Source organism: Pelecanus crispus, chromosome 15 (genome assembly GCF_030463565.1).
Source record: "Pelecanus crispus isolate bPelCri1 chromosome 15, bPelCri1.pri, whole genome shotgun sequence".
NCBI classification, from domain to species: Eukaryota; Metazoa; Chordata; class Aves; order Pelecaniformes; family Pelecanidae; genus Pelecanus; species Pelecanus crispus.
The window spans coordinates 9,683,711-9,702,014 of NC_134657.1; the positions used below are offsets into that span (position 1 = coordinate 9,683,711).

The 18,304-nt window shown below is 60.9% G+C and overlaps 1 protein-coding gene across 1 annotated transcript in view; it reads left to right on the forward strand.

Annotated features, from left to right (window-relative positions):
• Positions 1-6,296: 6,296 nt before the first annotated feature.
• Positions 6,297-18,304, forward strand: part of AJAP1 (adherens junctions associated protein 1) — a 34,134-nt gene continuing 22,126 nt past the window's right edge. The window contains 2 exon segments of the mRNA XM_075721740.1: positions 6,297-6,325; positions 17,112-17,214. Coding sequence (XP_075577855.1) covers positions 6,297-6,325; positions 17,112-17,214 — 132 coding nt within the window.

Here is an 18,304-nt window from a genome sequence, read left to right on the forward strand (position 1 = left end):
CGTGAGAGATGACTACACCGGCACCAGAGCTGGAAACCAGCTCGTAAGAAAACTTCTTTATACAAGGAACCCTAGGGCTGGACCTGCACGTGCTGTGCACCACCATCAAGGTGAAAACCCAGGTGCATCAGCATCCGGGGAAGGAACCCGCTGCAGGCACACTTGAGAGCAATGGAAGAACCTGCACGGGCAAACCACGAAGCCGGCAGCCCGCTCGTTCAAGCTTTGCCAAGCGCCGGGTTTGCTAACGCCGTCTTTTGGTGCTAGGGGCCATAGTCCAAAAGCAGCAGCTGCTCTGCACGATGCAGTGGCCGCGTGGCCAACGGGAACGGCAAGTTAGCGGAATCAAAATTATCTTTGCTAGTGCCCTGACTACACCTCATTTACCCGGAGCTCAGGCTCCTGCCATAGCTTGAAGCCCTGCTTCTGCAAAGGTTCAGAAAGAACACCCCTCTTGCTGCATTTCTCGTCGTATTTGTTTGCTTTATCCTACCTAGCAAACCGGGACTGGATTAGCTGTTCTTTCTCTGTGAGAAACGGTGCGAAGCATTGCACCCTGTAATGGCACCTCTCCTTCGAGAGGCAGAGGAGCTCTCGGCTTTAGTTTCACGTCTCTGGGTTGTTAACGTCTCCCAGCCGACAGCCACGGTGCGAAGGAGAGCCACCTTGCTTCACCTTGCAGCGGCTCGATGTGAAACCTGGGGAAACCATGGCAATGCTGAAGTCAGTGTCACCTCTCTAATGATGCCAAGGATTTCTCGGCAGAGTTAACAAAGGCAGGTTACCTCTCGAGCTGTTAAAAGCACAGCTCCCGCTCTCCTGCAAGTGCTGTTTCTTAGGCATTTGCTTTTGACCCCCGGGCTCTGCCTGCCCTGCCGCCTCTGTAACAGAGGTGCCGGCAGCCGCGCGGCAGAGAGGGCGAGGGCTCGGCGTGCCGGAGATGAAGCTGGCCGAGAGCTGACTGCGTCTCCATCAAAGCAAAAGGTACCTGAGCACGAAGCGTGGGGTGAGCAGGTGGATTCTGGATGCCTGCCCTGAAGGCAATTAAGCTGCTCAGATACTCGTTGGGACTCGGGGTCCTGCTTCAGAGTTAGGGCTTTGCAGCCGTGCCGGGAGGCTGGCGGATGCCGGCTAGGAAGCCCGTTAGAGAACGGTGATTGACCCGAGCTCGTTCCCACCGGCCGTGCTGGGACAGAGGCAGAGCCAGAGGAGCTCCGTCTGCCCGGTGCTGCTGCACTCAGCGTACCTGTGCCTGGAGGCGTCTCGCCCGCGGAGCTTGGCCCCATCCCAGCCCCTTTGGAGGCCAGCTGAGAACCCTGACATCCCATCCCACCCCGAGCTCTACCAGCGGCCCATAAATCTCCTAAGCAAGCGCTTGAAATAACGATTGGGAGAGCACCTCAGGGCTGCTGCTGAAGATGGAGGAGAAAACACCAAGCTCGCTGCTGAGCTCCAAGAGCAAAGTTCCGCCCCGCCAGCTCCGTCCCTGCATCAGCCCCCGAATGGTCCTCGGGCCAACGGCCGGCAGTGGCCTTGCGGGCGGCTTATGAGAGACCGGCAGGCGACAGCAACGAGGGCCTGAGCCTGGGCAAACTCTGTGTCTGTAGGGGACTGAGGCTACGGGGGCTTTGGCGTGCTCGGGGGCTTTGGCGTGCTCGGGGGCTTTGGTGTGCTCGGGGGCTTTGGCGTGCTCAGGGGCTCTGCTAGGGGTAGGGGGAAGGTAGGCATTTTTTCCGTCTTTCATTAATCTCTCAGGCTTTAGCTTAATTATGCTGCTGGGCTGCTAAGTCAGGGCTTCATGCTTTCTAATTTTTTCTTTTGTCTTGCATACACATATGAGACAGATTTTGCTTCCACAAGGGATATTTATAGGACATATGTTAGAGCTTGAAGAAGCTGATTAGCAGTGTTTGGATTAAAAAAAGAAGAAATTGCATGAGAGCAGCCTAGCCAGACAAATACTACGCTTCTGGGTAGCGACTGCCGTGCCTTCTGCGCCGGTCCTCAGTACTGGACAAGTCCGGCCTGGGGGCACGGAGCCAGGAGCGCGAGGCAGGCTCTGCAGCAGGGCCGGCGTCAGTCAGCAAAGGCAGGACGCTCTGCCTCTCTCCTCGGGGAAGGACTTTGGGGACAGAAGTGGCTAGATAGCATGCTTCCCTGGAAAAGTGAGCTGTGGCTGGGAAGCTGGGTGACATCCCCAGGGCAGGCAGCCTGCGCTGCAGGGAGGCTCCGTGACGCTGCCGGACCTTGCGGTGACTCTTCTGGGCAGTGTTTCAGATCAGGCATCAGAAAAAATTCAGATGTGCCCCACTGAATACTTTCCACCACCTTTTTCACGCCTTCTCAGCCCTCCCCTCCAGCTCCCCAGCCTCCTGACTCCTTCCTTCCAGGGGTCTGGCACGCTGGAGCTACACCTCGCTGGGCGGCCCCATCGAGACCGTTAGAGGAGTTTGAGACCTTGGGGGACGCTTTCTTGGGTGAATACAAGTCTCTGAGTCCCCTAAGAGCTGCTCAGAGTATAAAATCTGCTAGGTGCTTTCCAGAACCCTATTCCCTGTCAGCACCCGTCTGAAGACCAAAGTATGATGTTACAAGGAGGTAGAAATTACATTATGCTCCTCTCTTCTTCACAAGCTCTAAGTAACACTTCTGCTTTTTCCATACGAAAGGGAAATGGGTAATGACAACCTATTTCTATTGAGGAGGCAATTTTCACTCCTCCTTGGCAAGTTTAGCCCGGGCAGCATCTTTCTTTCCACCCAGAGGCAAATTAACAGGTTTTTCCTCAAGAACATGATGGGCGATGTGCCGTGCAGCCGGCGACGTTCGCCAGCCACGGTGCCCACCCCTATCGAAGCTCCAGTGGGTGGGTGGGTGATAATGCAGGTGCTGTGATGGGCAACCTGGGAAGCGCGGTTCGGATCGCAGGGAAAACCCCTCTCTTATTCCAGAATACGGGTCTGCATGAGGATCCATGAGCTGCAGGGCGGCAGCCAGTTCCAGGCAGCACTTATGGCTTTGCACCAGCGTCAGGAACTTCACTCTCTTGGAGAGATGACTCTGAGAGGAACAGGTTAGACAAATGAATTCGCTAATGACTTCCTTCCCTCCTACTTAAATGGTGGGATAATTCACAGTTCCTGCTCCTGCAGCAGGCTGCTCCATTGCCCGCCACCCGCTCCGTGCGAGGCAGCCCCAGCAGCACTGCTGAGCGAGGGAGCCAGACAAAGGGGGCCAAGACTGCCGGTGGGCATCAGTCTGCCTTGTAAAACGCCGCTGAGAATGGCGCGCTGGCTGTTTTAGAAGGCGCAGAAGCGAGCGCCTCACGTGTCGCCTGGCCCGGCGGTGCGCAGGCAGCGGGCAGGGCTCTCCGGAGAGCGTCGAGGATGCAGCTCGGATGCCCAAGCTCTGGCCAAGCATCTCCCCGCCCCGCGAGGTTTACGCTCCAAGCATCTCAAACCGGCCCTGAACCCAAATAATGGCGTATATATCACAGCTTTGTGTGCATGCTTGCTTTGGCACTGTTGAAAGCCTCAACTCTCCTTTGATACCTCTTTTTTTCTGGTTCAAAAATGTTCTGGGAGCTTCTGGCTGGCGACGCTGCGATGCAGGGCAGAGGCCAGAAGCTGTAGAAGAGGCTCGGGGCCAGAGGAAAGCTGATGGCAAGGGCGCGGGGGCGTTCAATACTGGCGTTCACTTGCCTCACCAATGCATATAGCGGTGTAACAGACGGGTATAGCCAAATAAATACAGGCACAGTTTCCTGTTGACTTCAGCCCCTCACCCAAGCTTGAGCTGTGCTGCCGGGCGCCTGAGCTCCCCGGACGTGGTCCTGCGCCCCCCCCCCCAGGATGGGTCCCCCCGCACGCAATCCCTGCGCCGGCTCCGCACATTCGGCGCAAATGGGGAAATAATACTTTTTTAAGTGGGGATGAGTTAAGAGGATTTGTTTCGGGTACCAGATAGCTCTCATTAATGTTTGCTCGTTTGGGTTTATTTAAGCCTTAATTGATTGTCTTCTACTTAACTGCGTTCCAGTATCGCTCGGGCTCCAGAACAGACTCTTACAAGACTGACAATTGCACGCTCTTCCCTCCTTCCCTTTCGTGTTAGTTAGCTGGGTTTAACGCATGACAAAGTCACCAGGCTTGCAGTAAGGTTTCTCTTTCAAGTCACTACACGTACAGCCTCTGAAAGACTGCGTCCAGGTGAGCGTTGTGCTTTGACATCTGTTTCTGCTGAAGCTGTTACGATTCGCAGCTACGAGCATCATGCGTAAAGTCGCACGAGTTTTGCACGTAACGCACGTCCCTGGGTCTCGCGGCTCCCTCCCTCCGGGCCGTGGAGGGACGAGAAGTCTGACCGGCCAGAGCTGCGGTCCGGTTTGTAACCGGCCTCATTACAGGGGGACGGAGAGGGCACCGTCATCGACCTTACAGCATCACCGAGCACAGGCTGCCTGGCCCGCAAGTCGGGATTTCATCGGTGGCTCTGAGGGAAGCATGCCCAGACTGCCCCAGCAGGCCGGAAGCATGCTTAGGAAAAAGGAAAAATCAGCCTGGCCGTTATTTAGGATGCTCTGGCAGCCCTGGCTCTGCTTGGGCTTGCATAGGAGAGGTCTGTCTCCCCAGCCGCTGAAATCTCACAGGCTAAGCGGCTCTTCAGGCCAGCCCCCGAGATTTCACCCTTCCCAAAATACGTCCCTTCCGACCGGGAATCCAGCTCCAAGTAACGTGGGGATGTGGATGCTGAACTACAGCACTTCTAGTGGCAGCCGGAGCTGATCCACCGGGAGCAGACGCGAGGAGCGGGGACTTGCGAGGCATCGCAGGGGCAATGCCGACCTTTCGGTGGGCTGCCTCGCTTAGAGGAGGCTCCTTCTGCTTCTGGAATAAGGTTATATGGAGACGGAAAAGAAACCCGGTGACTCAGGAAGGCAGCGGAGGGAGACTCGTTTCTCCCTAAGCCTCGCTTTCTGCCGCGCTTGTCTGGAAGAAAGCGAGCGGTGGTGGTTGACATGCCCCTTCCCGGCGGGCCCCGTGCAGAGCTGCGGCGCGGCGGGGGCTGGCTCCTGCGAGGGGACCCCCAGGCACTCCCGCCGCCAGCTGCGGTCCCGTTTCCCACTCGTAGCCAGGAGCAGCTTCGAAGGATCTGTCCCCAAATTCATACAAAAACCTTCTTTTATTGCAGGAACTGAACAGAAGCCACCCAAGGAGGCTCGTCTTTTCAAGACAGGCACTTCTCTTTCAGTACGCTAGCTGTAGGAATCACTTGGCTTCTCCCTGGCAGCACCCCTGGAAAGAGAGCAAGCGTATCAGGCTCTGATGAAACACCTCTTAAAATAACCAAAGCCTTTCCCAACACGTTCGCTCGTCCTCTTTGTGCTCTATTGTCTGTAACCGAGCACAGAGGGAAAAAGGCACGAACTTTCAGCTGAAGGAAATTCGGTGGCGGTGGCTGCAAATCCCTCCGATGCGGGAGTCGGGGGCGGCGGCTGGCTGGGAGATGCCGCTCGCCAGCGGCCGATGAGCGCTCTGGCTCGCTCCACGCTTTTTCCCCGCAGAGCTGATGTGCGGGGTCAGGAGTGGGAACTCCTCTCGTATTTTTTTTTTTGCTGGGGAGCGGGCGGGCACCGCTCTCCCGGCCGGCCTGCGGGCAGGTGCGAGGGGCGCTGCGCCCGGGGCTGCTAAAGGCATGGCTAGCTGAGCCGGCGCTGGGGCTAGCGTGGCCCCGGGGCAGAGCCAGCGCTCGCCCCGGGGGCCGCAAGCGGGGCAAGCAGCCGCGGCGTCCCGGGGGCTGGGCGGGGGGCGAGGCCGCTCCCGGCGGGGCACCCCGGGGGGACCCTGCCCGGGGGCTCCGGGCTCCGGCTGCGGGTCCGGCTGCGGGTCCGCCCCCGCCGCGGCCGCGGAAGGGAGCGGAGGGGCCGCGCTCCGCCCCCGCCCCCGCCCCGCGGGTGCGCGCACAGACGCGGGGGCGCGCCCAGCCCAGCCGCGCCGAGCCGAGCCGAGCCGAGCGGAGCCGCGCCGAGCCCGGCGGAACCGAACCGAGCCCGGCGGAGCCGAGCCGAGCCGAGCCATGAGCCGCGCAGCCCCCGCGGCCGCGCAGCCGCCCCGCCGGCGCTGAGGGGCCGGGGCAGCCGGAGCGCCCGACCTCCGCCGCCCGCCCCCGGGCGATGCCCGCCCCGCCGGCCGCCGCCTGCCCCGCCGCCGAGCGCCGCCGCGGGAGCGGGGATGGAGAGCTGAGGCGGTGAGCCCCGCCGGGCCGGGACGGGCCGGGCCGGGCCGGGAGACGTGACGATGTGGATGCGACGGCTCCCGGGAAGCAGGTAGGGCCGGGGCGCCGAGCCCCGCAGCGCCGAGCCCCGCGCTCGGGGAGTTGGGGGAGGAACTTCGGGCAGCGCCGGGCGCCGGCGGCTCCGGGCCCCGGGTCGCGGCGGGGCTGGCTCCCACCGGCACCGGCAGCCCCGCTCGGGGACGGCCCCCACCCGCGTCCCTGTGCCCGCTGCCGCCCCCCACCCGCGTCCCTGTGCCCGCTGCCGCCCCCCACCCATGTCCCCCGTGCCCGCTGCCGCCCCCCACCCGCGTCCCCCTGCCCCCCTGCCGCCCCCCACCCGCGTCCCCCTGTCCCCCTGCCCCCTGCCGCCCCCCACCCGCGTCCCCCTGCCCCCTGCCGCCCCCCACCCGCGTCCCCCTGCCCCCCTGCCCGCTGCCGCCCCCCACCCGCGTCCCCCTGTCCCCTCTGCCCGCTGCCGCCCCCCACCCGCGTCCCCCTGCCCGCTGCCGCCCCCCACCCGCGTCCCCCTGCCCCCCTGCCCGCTGCCGCCCCCCACCCGCGTCCCCCTGTCCCCTCTGCCCGCTGCCGCCCCCCACCCGCGTCCCCCTGTCCGCTGCCGCCCCCCACCCGCGTCCCCCTGCCCCCCTGCCCGCTGCCGCCCCCCACCCGCGTCCCCCTGCCCGTCGCTGCCTGCACGCTGCCGGCAAGGGTTCCCCCCCCAGTCCCGGCGGGCGCCTCTCGGGGGACGGGACCGGTGCGGGGTTGGGGGGGGCGGCTGGATGCGTTCGGGAGATGAAACGGGGAATTTGCGGAGCGGAGGAGAGGGAGGCAAAGTGTTGCGTAACGCCGCTTCATTACCGCTGCGAAGTCATCGCAGCCCGGAGCCCGCCGGCCCCGCCGAGCGCTGCTGGCCGAGCCCCGGCCCCCCCCGGCCCCCCCCGGCCCCTGCCCGCGCCCGGCCCCGCCGCCGCCGATCCCGCCTCGGTGGAACGCTTCCAAAGCAGCAGCGTGTGAAACAAGTGAGATCGTGAGGGACGCCGCGCTGCTGCGTGCTCCGCGTTCCGCTCCTCTCCCCCCCCCCCCTCCCCGCCACCCAGCCCCGGTTTTCTGCTTAAAAAGTCCCGGTTTTGAGCGGGCGAGTGGTTCCTGCGGGGCCGGGGCCAAGCCCTGCCACCTGCCCCGGCCTCCCCTCTGCACAGTGCCGGAGCATTTCAGGTGCGGCATCGTGTTCCCCGGCTGCCCGCAGCGTCTCGCCGCTGCAGAGAGGGGTCCCGAGGCGAGGGGTCCCGAGCGGGCGACCCCGCTCCCGCACCTCGCGCCAGCTCCCTGGGGAGCGGGACCGGGCACCCCGGCCGGCTGCGGGGCGAGCGGGTGGATGCGTCCCCGCCGGCAGCCCTACCCCGCGCAGCAACTAGGGGAGCCCATCAGCCCGCTCCGCTCCCCGCACCCCTGCGCTCCGGCAGAAGATGGCTGCTGCTTCGGGGGCGCGGGAGGGGAGGCGGGCAGGGCCCCCCGAACGCCGCGGGCGATGCGAAAGGCCGGCGTCCGTCACCCTTTGGAGCCGCTGGAGCCTTTGTCCCTCTGCCTCGGCTCCAGATGGAGAAACTTGAACTGAGGTTTTGTCAGGGGAGGCCCTCGGCTTTTGTTTTACGCTCGCCCGTGCCGTGCGGCGTATTCCAGAGGCACGTGGCGAGCGAGCTCCCGATGCCCCCCGGCCTCGGCCCTTGCCCCCGGCCGCCGCGCCGTGATGGCCCGGGCACGCGAGCGCCTTCACGCCGCTGCCGGAGATGTCTGTCTGTCTGCCGAGGGAGCGTTGCTGCGTGGCAGGCAGGACCGAGTCTCCGGGGAGCCTGCGGTGCTGTAGCGACCTTAGGAATTGCTCCTAGGGAAAGCCCCCGAGACGCTTTTCAGGGTGCCTGGCGCTTGGATTTATTCTGTGGCAGATGAAAAGCCCGGTGGAGCCGGAGGGCTGTTTCCCGAGGCTGGAGCCGGCAGAAGACTGTAATCTTGGAAACAGAGGACGCCCTCTGCTTTCTTATTTTTGTGAAGAGTTTAGCAGTGAAAACGGGAGCCTTCCGCTCGCTTCTCTCCTCCATTCGCCTGGCGAATTTCTTTGCTGTGTCTCCTGGATCCGCAGCGCCAGGCTGTCCCCTGTACCACCTCGCCAGCTTCCAGTCCCTCTGCGTTTTATTTTTAATAAGAGAGAACTTTACTGCTAACCTTGCCTGCTGCTCTCACTTCTCTCTAACTCTAATTGCTTCTGGCTTTATTTCTGACATTTCCCATGTCGTTTCCCCTCATTTTCTTGAAGACCGCTAGAAAAATAGCTCCAGGAGAAGCAGCAGACCTTTCCAGCGCCCGTTTCACCCTGCGCAGTCTCTGCCCGGAGCTGCTGCCTGCCGCGGGGAGATGTGCCTTACTGCTTCTTTCAAGCCGGCTTCCCTTCGCCCGGGGCAGCGGCCGCGGCGCGACCTTGTAGGCGAGCCCCACTCTTCGACCCGCAAACCCGCGTCACTCGGAATTATTCTGCCCTTGCTTTTGTGGCGGGGGGCTCGCCGCTCCCCCAGCCCCGCGTGCTGCGAGGAGCCGGGCCGGCTGTGCGGCGTTCCCCCTTGAAGCCCCTGCGCGGTGCCAGGGATGCTCCAGATCCCCTTCGCGGCACGGGCGCCGCGGGGCAAAGGTCTGTTATTTGGCGGGACGGCGGCTACTCCGTCGCCTCCCGAATGTGCGCCGGCGTACACGTGCGTGCGTGGGGCTGCGTCGGTGCCGGTGCCTGCCTGTAAGGCCACGGCAGCGTTCTGCAGCGTGCCGTCTGCCTGGCTTCTAGCTGTGCCGAGGACTTCCCTTCCGTAGCTATCAACACAATATTTCAAGCAATATGCCACGATTTTTACAGCATTTAGCTCCGGAGTGATTTGCAGTACGAGTAGAAACACCGTTTGCAATTTCTTCCCGATTGTATAAAACAACTCATTAAAAGCATACATCCCTGCGCATTGGCGCCGAGGAAACTTTATGGGCCTTGTAGTTACTGCCAAAGCAAACATTTTCTGTGAATTTCACTCATCAAGTTCGCGCTGTCAAATGTAGGCTCAGCCGCTCGTCGAAGATGCAAGCCTTGCAGTCTGGAAAGTAATGAGAGCAGTAAGCAGCGGGAGTTAATGGCCTCCACCGAGGAGTCCTTACTCATCCCGCATCCACGCAGGGGCTGAGCTGGCTGCTCCCAGGTGAATTGATTGCCACAGAAATTCATCTAGTGTCACCGGCTATGATACTTAACAGCCACAATAATGCTTGAATAAACTGCGCTTTTATGCAGCGGTTCGTACCTCCTAACCAGCAGCAATTTCACAGATGAGGCAAAGGGAGCGGCGCGGGCCTTTAGCAGCCTCTTCCCCAGAGCATGAATAATTGTTGCAATAACGCCGGAGCCGCCGCCGCCGCGTTGCCTTTGTGGCGTCTCCGGCGGGGTGACGGATGGGAGCCGCCGTGGTCGCGGAGCTGCCGCTCGCTCCGGATGCTTCGGGGGGCTGCCCCGCGTCGCCGGCCGCCCCGCCTGCCTTCGGCACGTGCTCACCGCCAGCCCGTCTGCTCCGGGCGTCGGAGCGCCGCGGCTCGGCTTTGCTGTTACAGTCCTCTGCTGAAAATACGGAGTTGCTAATTTTCCTTCAAAGCCCAGCCTGCACACGGGACCAGGGCGAGGTAGAGACCGGCTCTGCAGGTGGCCCGATAACCTTGTTCCTACCTCTCCTCGCCCCAGTTCGATCTGCGAGGTCTCCCGGCACGGCTTATTTACATTTCCAGCTACGCATACGTATACGGGGCGGCGGCGAGCGCCGAGAGCGGCTTCGCACAACAGCTCCATAGGGTGCGAATAATCCGTATGACTTCCGACAGGTCTGAGGTTCATTATGGAAATATATGCATGCTTAAGCCTTTAAATATAGCTAACAGGAGAAGGACCGGGAGGAAAGATTATGGGAATCAATACGCTGAGCCGGAGGAGCGGGAGCTGCGGCTCCCGTGCTGGGGCTGCTGCGCTCGGGGCTGCGGCATCGCTATGCGCGTTAAGGGCCGGCCGCGGGGAAGCGCGTTGCAGCGACTCGGGCCCAACGGAGCTTGGGTTTGAGACCAAAACTCTTCTAGCAGGCTAGCGCCCGGAAGCCAAGCGTGTTGGGCAGGATGGGCGGGGGGGATGGAGCGGCCGCACTGGCGCTTTCGGCGAAGGTTTTTTTCCTTCCTTCCCGCGCTGGATGGTAGCGCTGGGAGGGGGCTCCCGGCCAAGCCCGGCAGCCACCGCGGCTTTTCTGGGGGAGGCCCCCGAAGCTGCCGCTCGGCCCTTCTTCGCCTTGGGTCCACGGTTTTCATCAGAGTGCGTTTTTTCCGCTGGAATAATGTAAACCTCTGGACCTGGACTGCCTCCTTGAAGATGGAGTTCGAGTTAATGTGAATATTTCCTGTGGCTCTTCTTACCGGGACCTGCACCTACAGACTTCGATAGCTTACATAATTTCCTGTGATGGAGATGTACTTCATCTAATTTCACTTTGAAATGCATTGATTAAATCAGAACTGCTGGGGGATTTAAACTGAGTCTCTGTGGCCTGAACTTAACCGTGGGAGGTTTTACCTGCCTTCATCCTTCAACGTTAATTTGGTTTTATGAGGATTCTTCACGAAATGAGGTTTTGTCTGCCACTGAATTGCTACTGCTTGCTGGGTTTATCAAGTCCTTCCTTTGGCCTCAGCGGCTCTGCCTTTCCGCGCAGCGACGGATGCCTTTGCCTGCAGCCGCGCCGCGGGACGCGGCAGGCATCGGTGGGAGTTTCTGGCGAGGCTTCGTCTCTCTCCGGCGCTTCTCGCGCGGGTTGCCCATGCTGGAGGCAAAGCACCGGGCAATGCTGTGGTGAAGCTCCCGCCCGCGGCCGGGGCTGCGGCGCGCGATGCTCGTGGAGCGAGATGGAGAGCCGTGGCAGTAACCCCAAGTGCAGGAGGATGCGTCCTCTCACCAGTGCCGAGCGATTCAGCCTTTCTGGAACCAAGCGACAGTGATAAAAGGAAAAGAAATCCGGCTTGGCTGGCAGTGGGTGCGCAGTTGCATGGAAATAAGCAGGGATGGGGTCAGTGAGCACCGAGGCAGGAGGCCCAAGCACCCCCGGGGGCTCGCCCGAGGTCCTTCCCGGCAGCGCAGCGGGTTGCGTGCCCCTGGCAATGCCTTCGAGCCCGGGTCTGGTTTTCTGTCCGAGACCGCTGCGAAGTGGAGAGGTGGGAGCGGTGAAGCTCTCCTCCGCCTGGCTGGGGTGCGAGCGCTGCCAACTCCGCTGGCTTCCAGATAAAGGCCAAGTAAAAGCTGCTTCGAGAACAACACGTAGTCGGGAGCGGTGACGTGCTTCCTGCAAGGGAAATACAAGTCTGGATCCTCGTGGTGGGAAAACTGGAGCTTGCCGGAGCGCGCGTGCCCCAACGCGAGAGAAACAAGGGGATGGGGACGTGCTGGCGCAGGCACCCATGGCGGGGGGGTGACCGTGTGCTCGCGGCACCGGCAGAGCCGTGCATGCCGTGCAAGGGACTGTGCTGCTCCGTGCAGGAAAGCGGCTTTGTGGAGCGGAGCTACGACCTTGCAGGGACTGTTTGCTCCCATCCGTAAGGGGCTGTGGCCGTGCCTCCCGTTCTGCGGCATCCCGGGATGCTCAGAGAGTCTGCTTGCAATACCCGCCCCGGCCGTGGTTTATGGCCCTATAAATAGGAGACGTGGCTGCGTGATGCTGGCTCGGGAGCTGCGCACAGCTTTTGTGGCTGGGTGTGGGAGGGCTGAGGGCTCGGCGCTCAGCAGACGGCGTTTGAGGCTCCGTTAAGAGCAAACGTCGCTAATTGACGTTGCCACTTGACTGCCTGTCATTCAGGTTAAAGACGCGGCAAGGTCGGGGGGGAGCCCGGGTTCCCCCCCGCTCCGGGATTTGCCTTCCCGTCGAGCCGAGCTGGCCGCACGCGCGGCTTCCTCGGGGACTCGTTCCTCTAATTGCCGGAGCCCCGTGCGTGACCCCAGCCCCGCTCCCGCTGCTTGCGATAGCATCTCCGCCTCCGTCTGCAGGACTCGAGTAATGAAGCGTCAGTTAATTGACATGGATTAGGACATCCACTTAAGTACCCACCGAAACGTGGGTGATTAATGCCGGGAGCCGAGGCCACGTGGCCGTGCTTCCCACCGGGAGCGCAGCCGGGCTCTGCCTCTCCCCGACAGCAGCCGAAGCTCGGCGGAGCCCGCGGCGGCTGGGCGTTACGCAGGGAAAGCGTTGCCATTTCAGATGCTGGCAAGCCCTATTTTAGAAAGAGCTCCTGAGAAGAATAAACCCTTTCTCTACAAGTAGTTGCCTCTCATCGGTTGTCTTATTAAGTTTTCTCTGGGAAGGATGAGTTGCGCATCTTCTTGTTCCTTGGCTTCGTAAGAGGCTCTCGACTCCTTGAGCGTCCTCCGATGTGAAATATTCAGGACTTATTCTGGGTCCCTGTCGAAGTGACGTGTTCTCTGGCAAAATCAATTTTGCTAATTTTGAGGGATGAGAATGGAAGCGTTTCTTACGGGCAGCTCCGTGGGGATGTTCTGCTCAGGCGTCTGGTGGGAGGGGATGCGATTCTGCGTTCTTCCCTTTCGTCCTTCCGGAGGTCCGGACCTGCGCGGTGCGAGGCTGCTGGCACGTGGAGCTGGCGCGGGGGGTGTTCGCAAGAAGCCGAGATACCGTGGGAGATGCAATAAATTGCAGAGGTTTGGGGAAAGCAGCGAGGGTTGTGGGAGGTCTCCTGTCGCCGCCGATCCGCCTGGCAGAGACCTCCAGCTCTCCTTTGGAGATAACGCTCTGAAAAGTTTAATCGCTCCCGCAAAGGGGATTTTTTTTTTTTAATGAGATGCAAAGCACAGCGATATCTGACTCACTGGCAATTAGGCTCCGGAGGGTGTGTGCCCACAAACAGCGCAGTGTTTTCTAGGCGCTCAGAGTGCCTCTGTGACTCACGTTCACCTTGATCCGGCAGGATTTCACTCCCGCGGCTGCTGGAGCGGGAGAGCCCGCGAGCTGCCTGGATGCTGTCTGCGTGATGAGGTGGCCGTGGCAGGGAGAACTGCTCTTCTCCATGGAAAAGAAATTGTTCGGTGCTAAAAGGGGATTTAAACCTCCGTATGAAAGGATCAAGTCTTTTCCCTGGATTTCATTCTCGCTGCCTTCGCTTTCTATTTTGGTTTGGCTTTTTTCTCCAGCTTTTTGGGCCGTTTGTTCTCTTTTCCCCATGGAGCGTGTCAAGCCGTGAGCCTTCTCCAGCAGCGGGCCGTCCCCGCTGCGGGGCTGGGCAGAGCCCCGGCGCCTGGCTCGGGGGCCGGGAGCTCCCAGCACCACGCCGCAGCCTCAGCCGGGCGATGCCGGGCCCGGCGCTGTGCTCCCCTCCCTGGCATCCCGGCTCTCCTGCCTTTGCTTTCTGCAGGCTTTCCGATTGATGTGTCGCGCCTTCAAAGAGTGCTCTGCTGCTTCTGGGGTTTTTTCTTTTTATTGTATTTCTTGCTCCATAAAAGCCGTCTGTCTATCTGTCTGCTTTTAGAGGCTTTCTTTCTCTCGTCTTCTCCATTTCTGTAAGAGTTACCGGATCCTTTTGAAATTCCTTACGCTTTCCCTGTCTTCGTTCCTGTGTACGGCCGCTGAGGTTCCAGGGTAGGCTGTGCATCCCTGGGCTGCCAGGGACTTCCCAGCAGAAAGCCAGGTTTGTGTCTCGGTTACTCCAGCGTGAACCGAGAGCGGCTCTCCCAGGAGTCCACAGTGCTGGAGTTAAGACCGAGTCGGTGGGATTTCCCATGCGGACATCCATCCCTCGCCGCGGGAAGGGGAGGGCTGGGCCCTGTGCCAGTCATCCCGGCGTTTCCAGCGGGGTCAACGCTCCCGGGGAAGTGGAGCTCTTTGGGAGATCATCATTAAAAATCCCATTGGAAGATATTTTCTCCTTGGGTGTTTTCCACCGTGGTGGCATTTCCCATCAACGCAGATATCTCGGTGGGCAGAGCGGTGGCCTCTGAAGTGTGGCTCCTGCGGAGCCGTATTGCATTACAACAATGCAATGGACCTATTTTAATTATTTTGTTTTAAAGCTCATTAAGATGCTACTTTATACCTACTGAGCGAACTTATCTCATTTTTTTAGATCAAAGTCTTTCCTGCATACGTTGTAATGACATGCTTGAGCACATTAATTTAGAAAATAAGATAACCACTTGGTTTATTTACTGGTGAAGCGGCGGTGTTAAAGGGCGGTGTGAGCGGTAGCTTGTACCATGGTCTTCCTCTCCGTAGGTCCCTTCAGAGCTGGAGGGCTGGCTTGAATTAGTCTCTGTCTCTTAAAATCACCGTGCCGTTGTGGATATGAGCTTCGGAGGAGGAAAACCCCTCGTAAGGCTCCTGCTCCAGCCTGGGATCAGGCAGGATTATCGCGATCCCAGTGTTCGTCCACTCAGCTCCTGGCGGGGAGAGCCCCTCTCCTGCCATCCCGTCCCGCAGCGCTCGGGCTTTGCTCCCGCTCTCGCACCCATCGTGCTCGTTTCCTCAGAGGGGGAGGCCCGATCGTCCTGCAGAAACCCGCCTTTGTCCACTGATCAATGGTACCGGGGGGAGACGTGTGGCAAAGGAAGAAAATTCATGAGCAGAGCAGGGAAACGAGCGACTCCTTCGTTGGTGGCTGTGGGGGAAGCGCACCTTCCTCCCCGAGCCCGCGGCCGCATCGGGGAGCTGCTAAACCGAACGGCCGTCCTTATTCATTCTGTACAGCGTTAGGGGCGATTTCTAAGCTCCCAAGTTCAGTGCGCTCGTATATATGCCACAGTCCCTTCCCTTCAGCAGCGCTGGTTTTTAAACTCCTTTGCTAAAAGCGGGGGGTGTCCTCTGCTCTCATGACGGTGATGGGAGAGGGCAGCGCGGTCCCACGCGCCCGGGCACCTCCCGGGTAGCTCTTAGCGAGGAAAAGCCGGGAATTGATGTGGTGGTGCGAGCCTCACCGCATCTCATAGAATCATAGAATCATCGAATCGTTTAGGTTGGAAAAGCCCTTTAAGACCATCCAGCCCAACCATTCACCTACACTACCAAGTCCACTCTAAGCCAATCAAGGGTAGACCAGACTGAACCATGTCCTGAAGTGCCACCTCTGCCCGTTTTTTGAACACTACCCGTTTTTTGAACACAAAAATGCATCCTTCCAACCGGCTGCGCGACGGCTCCCGGAGGGTCTTCAGGCGGTGTCCCCTTCTGGAAGGGTCCTCTTGCTTTTTCAGCCCCTCCTGTGCTTATCTGCATTGCAGCGCTGACCCGACGTACCTTTTGCTCCCCATCTTGCCGTGCTGGTGCCTTGCTCTCGCTCCGACGGGGTGGCGATGAAGCCCCACGGTACTGGCTCCCTCTTCCATCCGGTTAACGTGAGATGTGCCGCTGTTGCGGCATACTTCGGTTCCTGCCATACTTCGGTTCCTGCCAGGGCTGGGTCTGATACGGAGGAATAACGCGGACGCTTAGATAGAGGCTCAGGTAAGGGGGAACCCCCTAATTTCCTTAGGTTTGCAGGATTTTTTTTAATATGACCAAGAATGGAGCTCAAGGCTGTGACTCTTTGACGAGATTTTTAGTGGATTTGGAAATCTAAGAGAAACTTCCCAGCAAGTTGTGCCTGACCTGAAGCTCTTGCTGCTGCCTGGTCCCCGGCGCTGGTGCAGAATTCGGGGGGGACGAGTGAAATAAGTCGGAGACAGGTGCAGGTTTGGGCTGGAAAGCCAGCGCTTACAAACCCCCTTTATCCAGCGGGACAAAAGCCGAGTGTTAGTTCCGACGGTTTGATGAAACGCCCCACTGTCCGGCCCTGCCACGCTAAATGCGCGCAGTGTTTGCCGGCTGGGTTGGCCGGGCGCTGGCAGCGTGCAGAGCGGCGGCGGGGGAAGCGGCGGCCGCGCCGTGCCCGCCGGGGGGGATGCGCTTGCGGTACCCCGGGCTGCAGCTGAGCCGTGGCCCCCGGCAAGTGCTCGGGGCGGGTTGCCAGCCGGCCGGGGCGGGAGGCAGCGTGACCGCCGTCCCCTGCCTGCGGCGCGCGGGCAGCAGCGCAGGCAGCTCGGGGCAGCTTGCCCAGCCCTGCCTCGCGACGTCTGGCAGACGAAACCGCGGCCCGCTGGGTCTTCCTGGGGGAGCTAGACTGTGCACGGAGCTCCTTCTGCCGGAGCGGCAGCGGGGGAATTGCCGAGCTCTGGTTCTGCACGGAAATTCGCTGAAGACGCTTCTCTGTCTTGAAGGCGCATGCCGACTTCTGGGCTTCCCGCCCCTGGCGCTTTTCAAATCCTATCTGAAATAATCCCACCAGACCAGGGAAAACACTCTACAGCAGATGTTACGTCCGTTTCAGAGCGAGTTGAACTAGGTGGGCAGCCTGGGACGACGTGCGCCAGCTTGCTGCGTTAGCCGAGCTCTTGCGCTCATCCTCAGGCCGGCTGCGGGCACCGAGCGCCCCTTGGTCCTGTCAGCATCCGTTCAAGTGTTTAAAACCGGGAAATGAACTTAAAACCCAGGGCTGAAGTTTGGCTGGGCTTTGGCAGCAACCGGGCACGTGGCCGCCGTGGAGCAAACCTCCTTTTGCCTTTGCAGCAGTGCCACGCGCGCCTGTTTTCTCTTTTTTTCTCCTTTTTTCTCTCTCCTGCATGGCTCTGCAAGTCCGTGCCGCTTCTGGCGGCGTGGGCGAGGGATGCACTGGCGGGGTCCCGCGCCGGTGGGGTCCAGCACGAGCCCCGGGCCGCTGCGCTCAGGGCTTTGCCCTTTCTCTGCCTCCAGCGAAGGACAGGACCCGAAGGAGAGAGCAGCCGGGGCCGCTGCGCCAGATCTGCTCCCTGACAGCCTTGGCAGGGTCTGCGCCTACCGCATCAGCATATTGGCGGTACCGCTGGGTATTAATTATGCCTTCCGCACTCGCGGCTATTCAAATGTTAAAATTGTTTATTCGCAGCTGGGCGAGCTCGAGACAGAGGCAGAAGAGCCTCGCGCGAGCGGCCGCCCTCCTGCCCCTCTCTCCGCGGCTCCCCAGGCGCAGGCAGGGACGGATCCGGCCGCCTCCGTCTTGACGCCCCTGCCCCGGGGAGGACCCGCTGCGCCCCAGCCCCGGCCGGCCTCTGTCCGCCCCGTTTTCCCGGGGCAGCGGGTGGCGTCTGCCTGGCTGCGAAAGCGCCGTGGTGCGGAGTCAGCCTATTTCACCCTCCGCTGATTCCCCTCCGTGATAAATCCCACCCCCTCCGCCGCGGGAAGCGGTGCCGCTTTAATTACTTGTGGGGAGAAGGGGGAGAGCGGAGGAACTTAGGACTTGTTTTAAATATCACTTTTATTAGTAGGTAATCCTGCAGCTCAGTTCTGTAATATAGATAGGTAGCGATGTGGCACATTTAATTTACCTAGGTGCTACTGTGTGTCAGCATTTGTGCCTTAATTCCCAGCCCTGGCTTTAAAGAGCTTGGCAGCCATATTTTCTCAAATTTATAATTATCCTGGAAGAAGTGGCGGCTGCAGACAGCGCAGCGAGTAGTAAGTCCCCAGTCCCTGTTGGGCCTGGGTTCAGAGCGACTTGTCCCGGAGCAAAGCATCGCTTCGGTCGGTGGTGCCCGCGGTCCCGCGCCTGCGCTGCCGGCACCCGGGGGAGCGGGGCGGGATGCGGTGGGCCACGGGGTCTCCTGCTGATCCCGCGACGTAACTCGCCACGTGCCTTTGGGCACCCGTCCGTGCCGCCTCGCATGGGAGCGCGCTGCTTGCTTCCTCCCAGCCCCGGCCAGGGTCCCGTTCCGGCCCGGAGTGAAACGGCGATGCTCTATTTCCATGGCGACGGCCGGTGGTGTCACGGCAAAGGACAGTCGCTGCACCATGGGGACCGTGGCACGCGAAAGCGGGGCTGGAGGGGAGAGCGGCCACGGCCGGCGCCGGGTCTGCGGTGCCCACCTCGGCGAGGACGCGAGATTGCGGGCCAAGTATCTGCCACCACC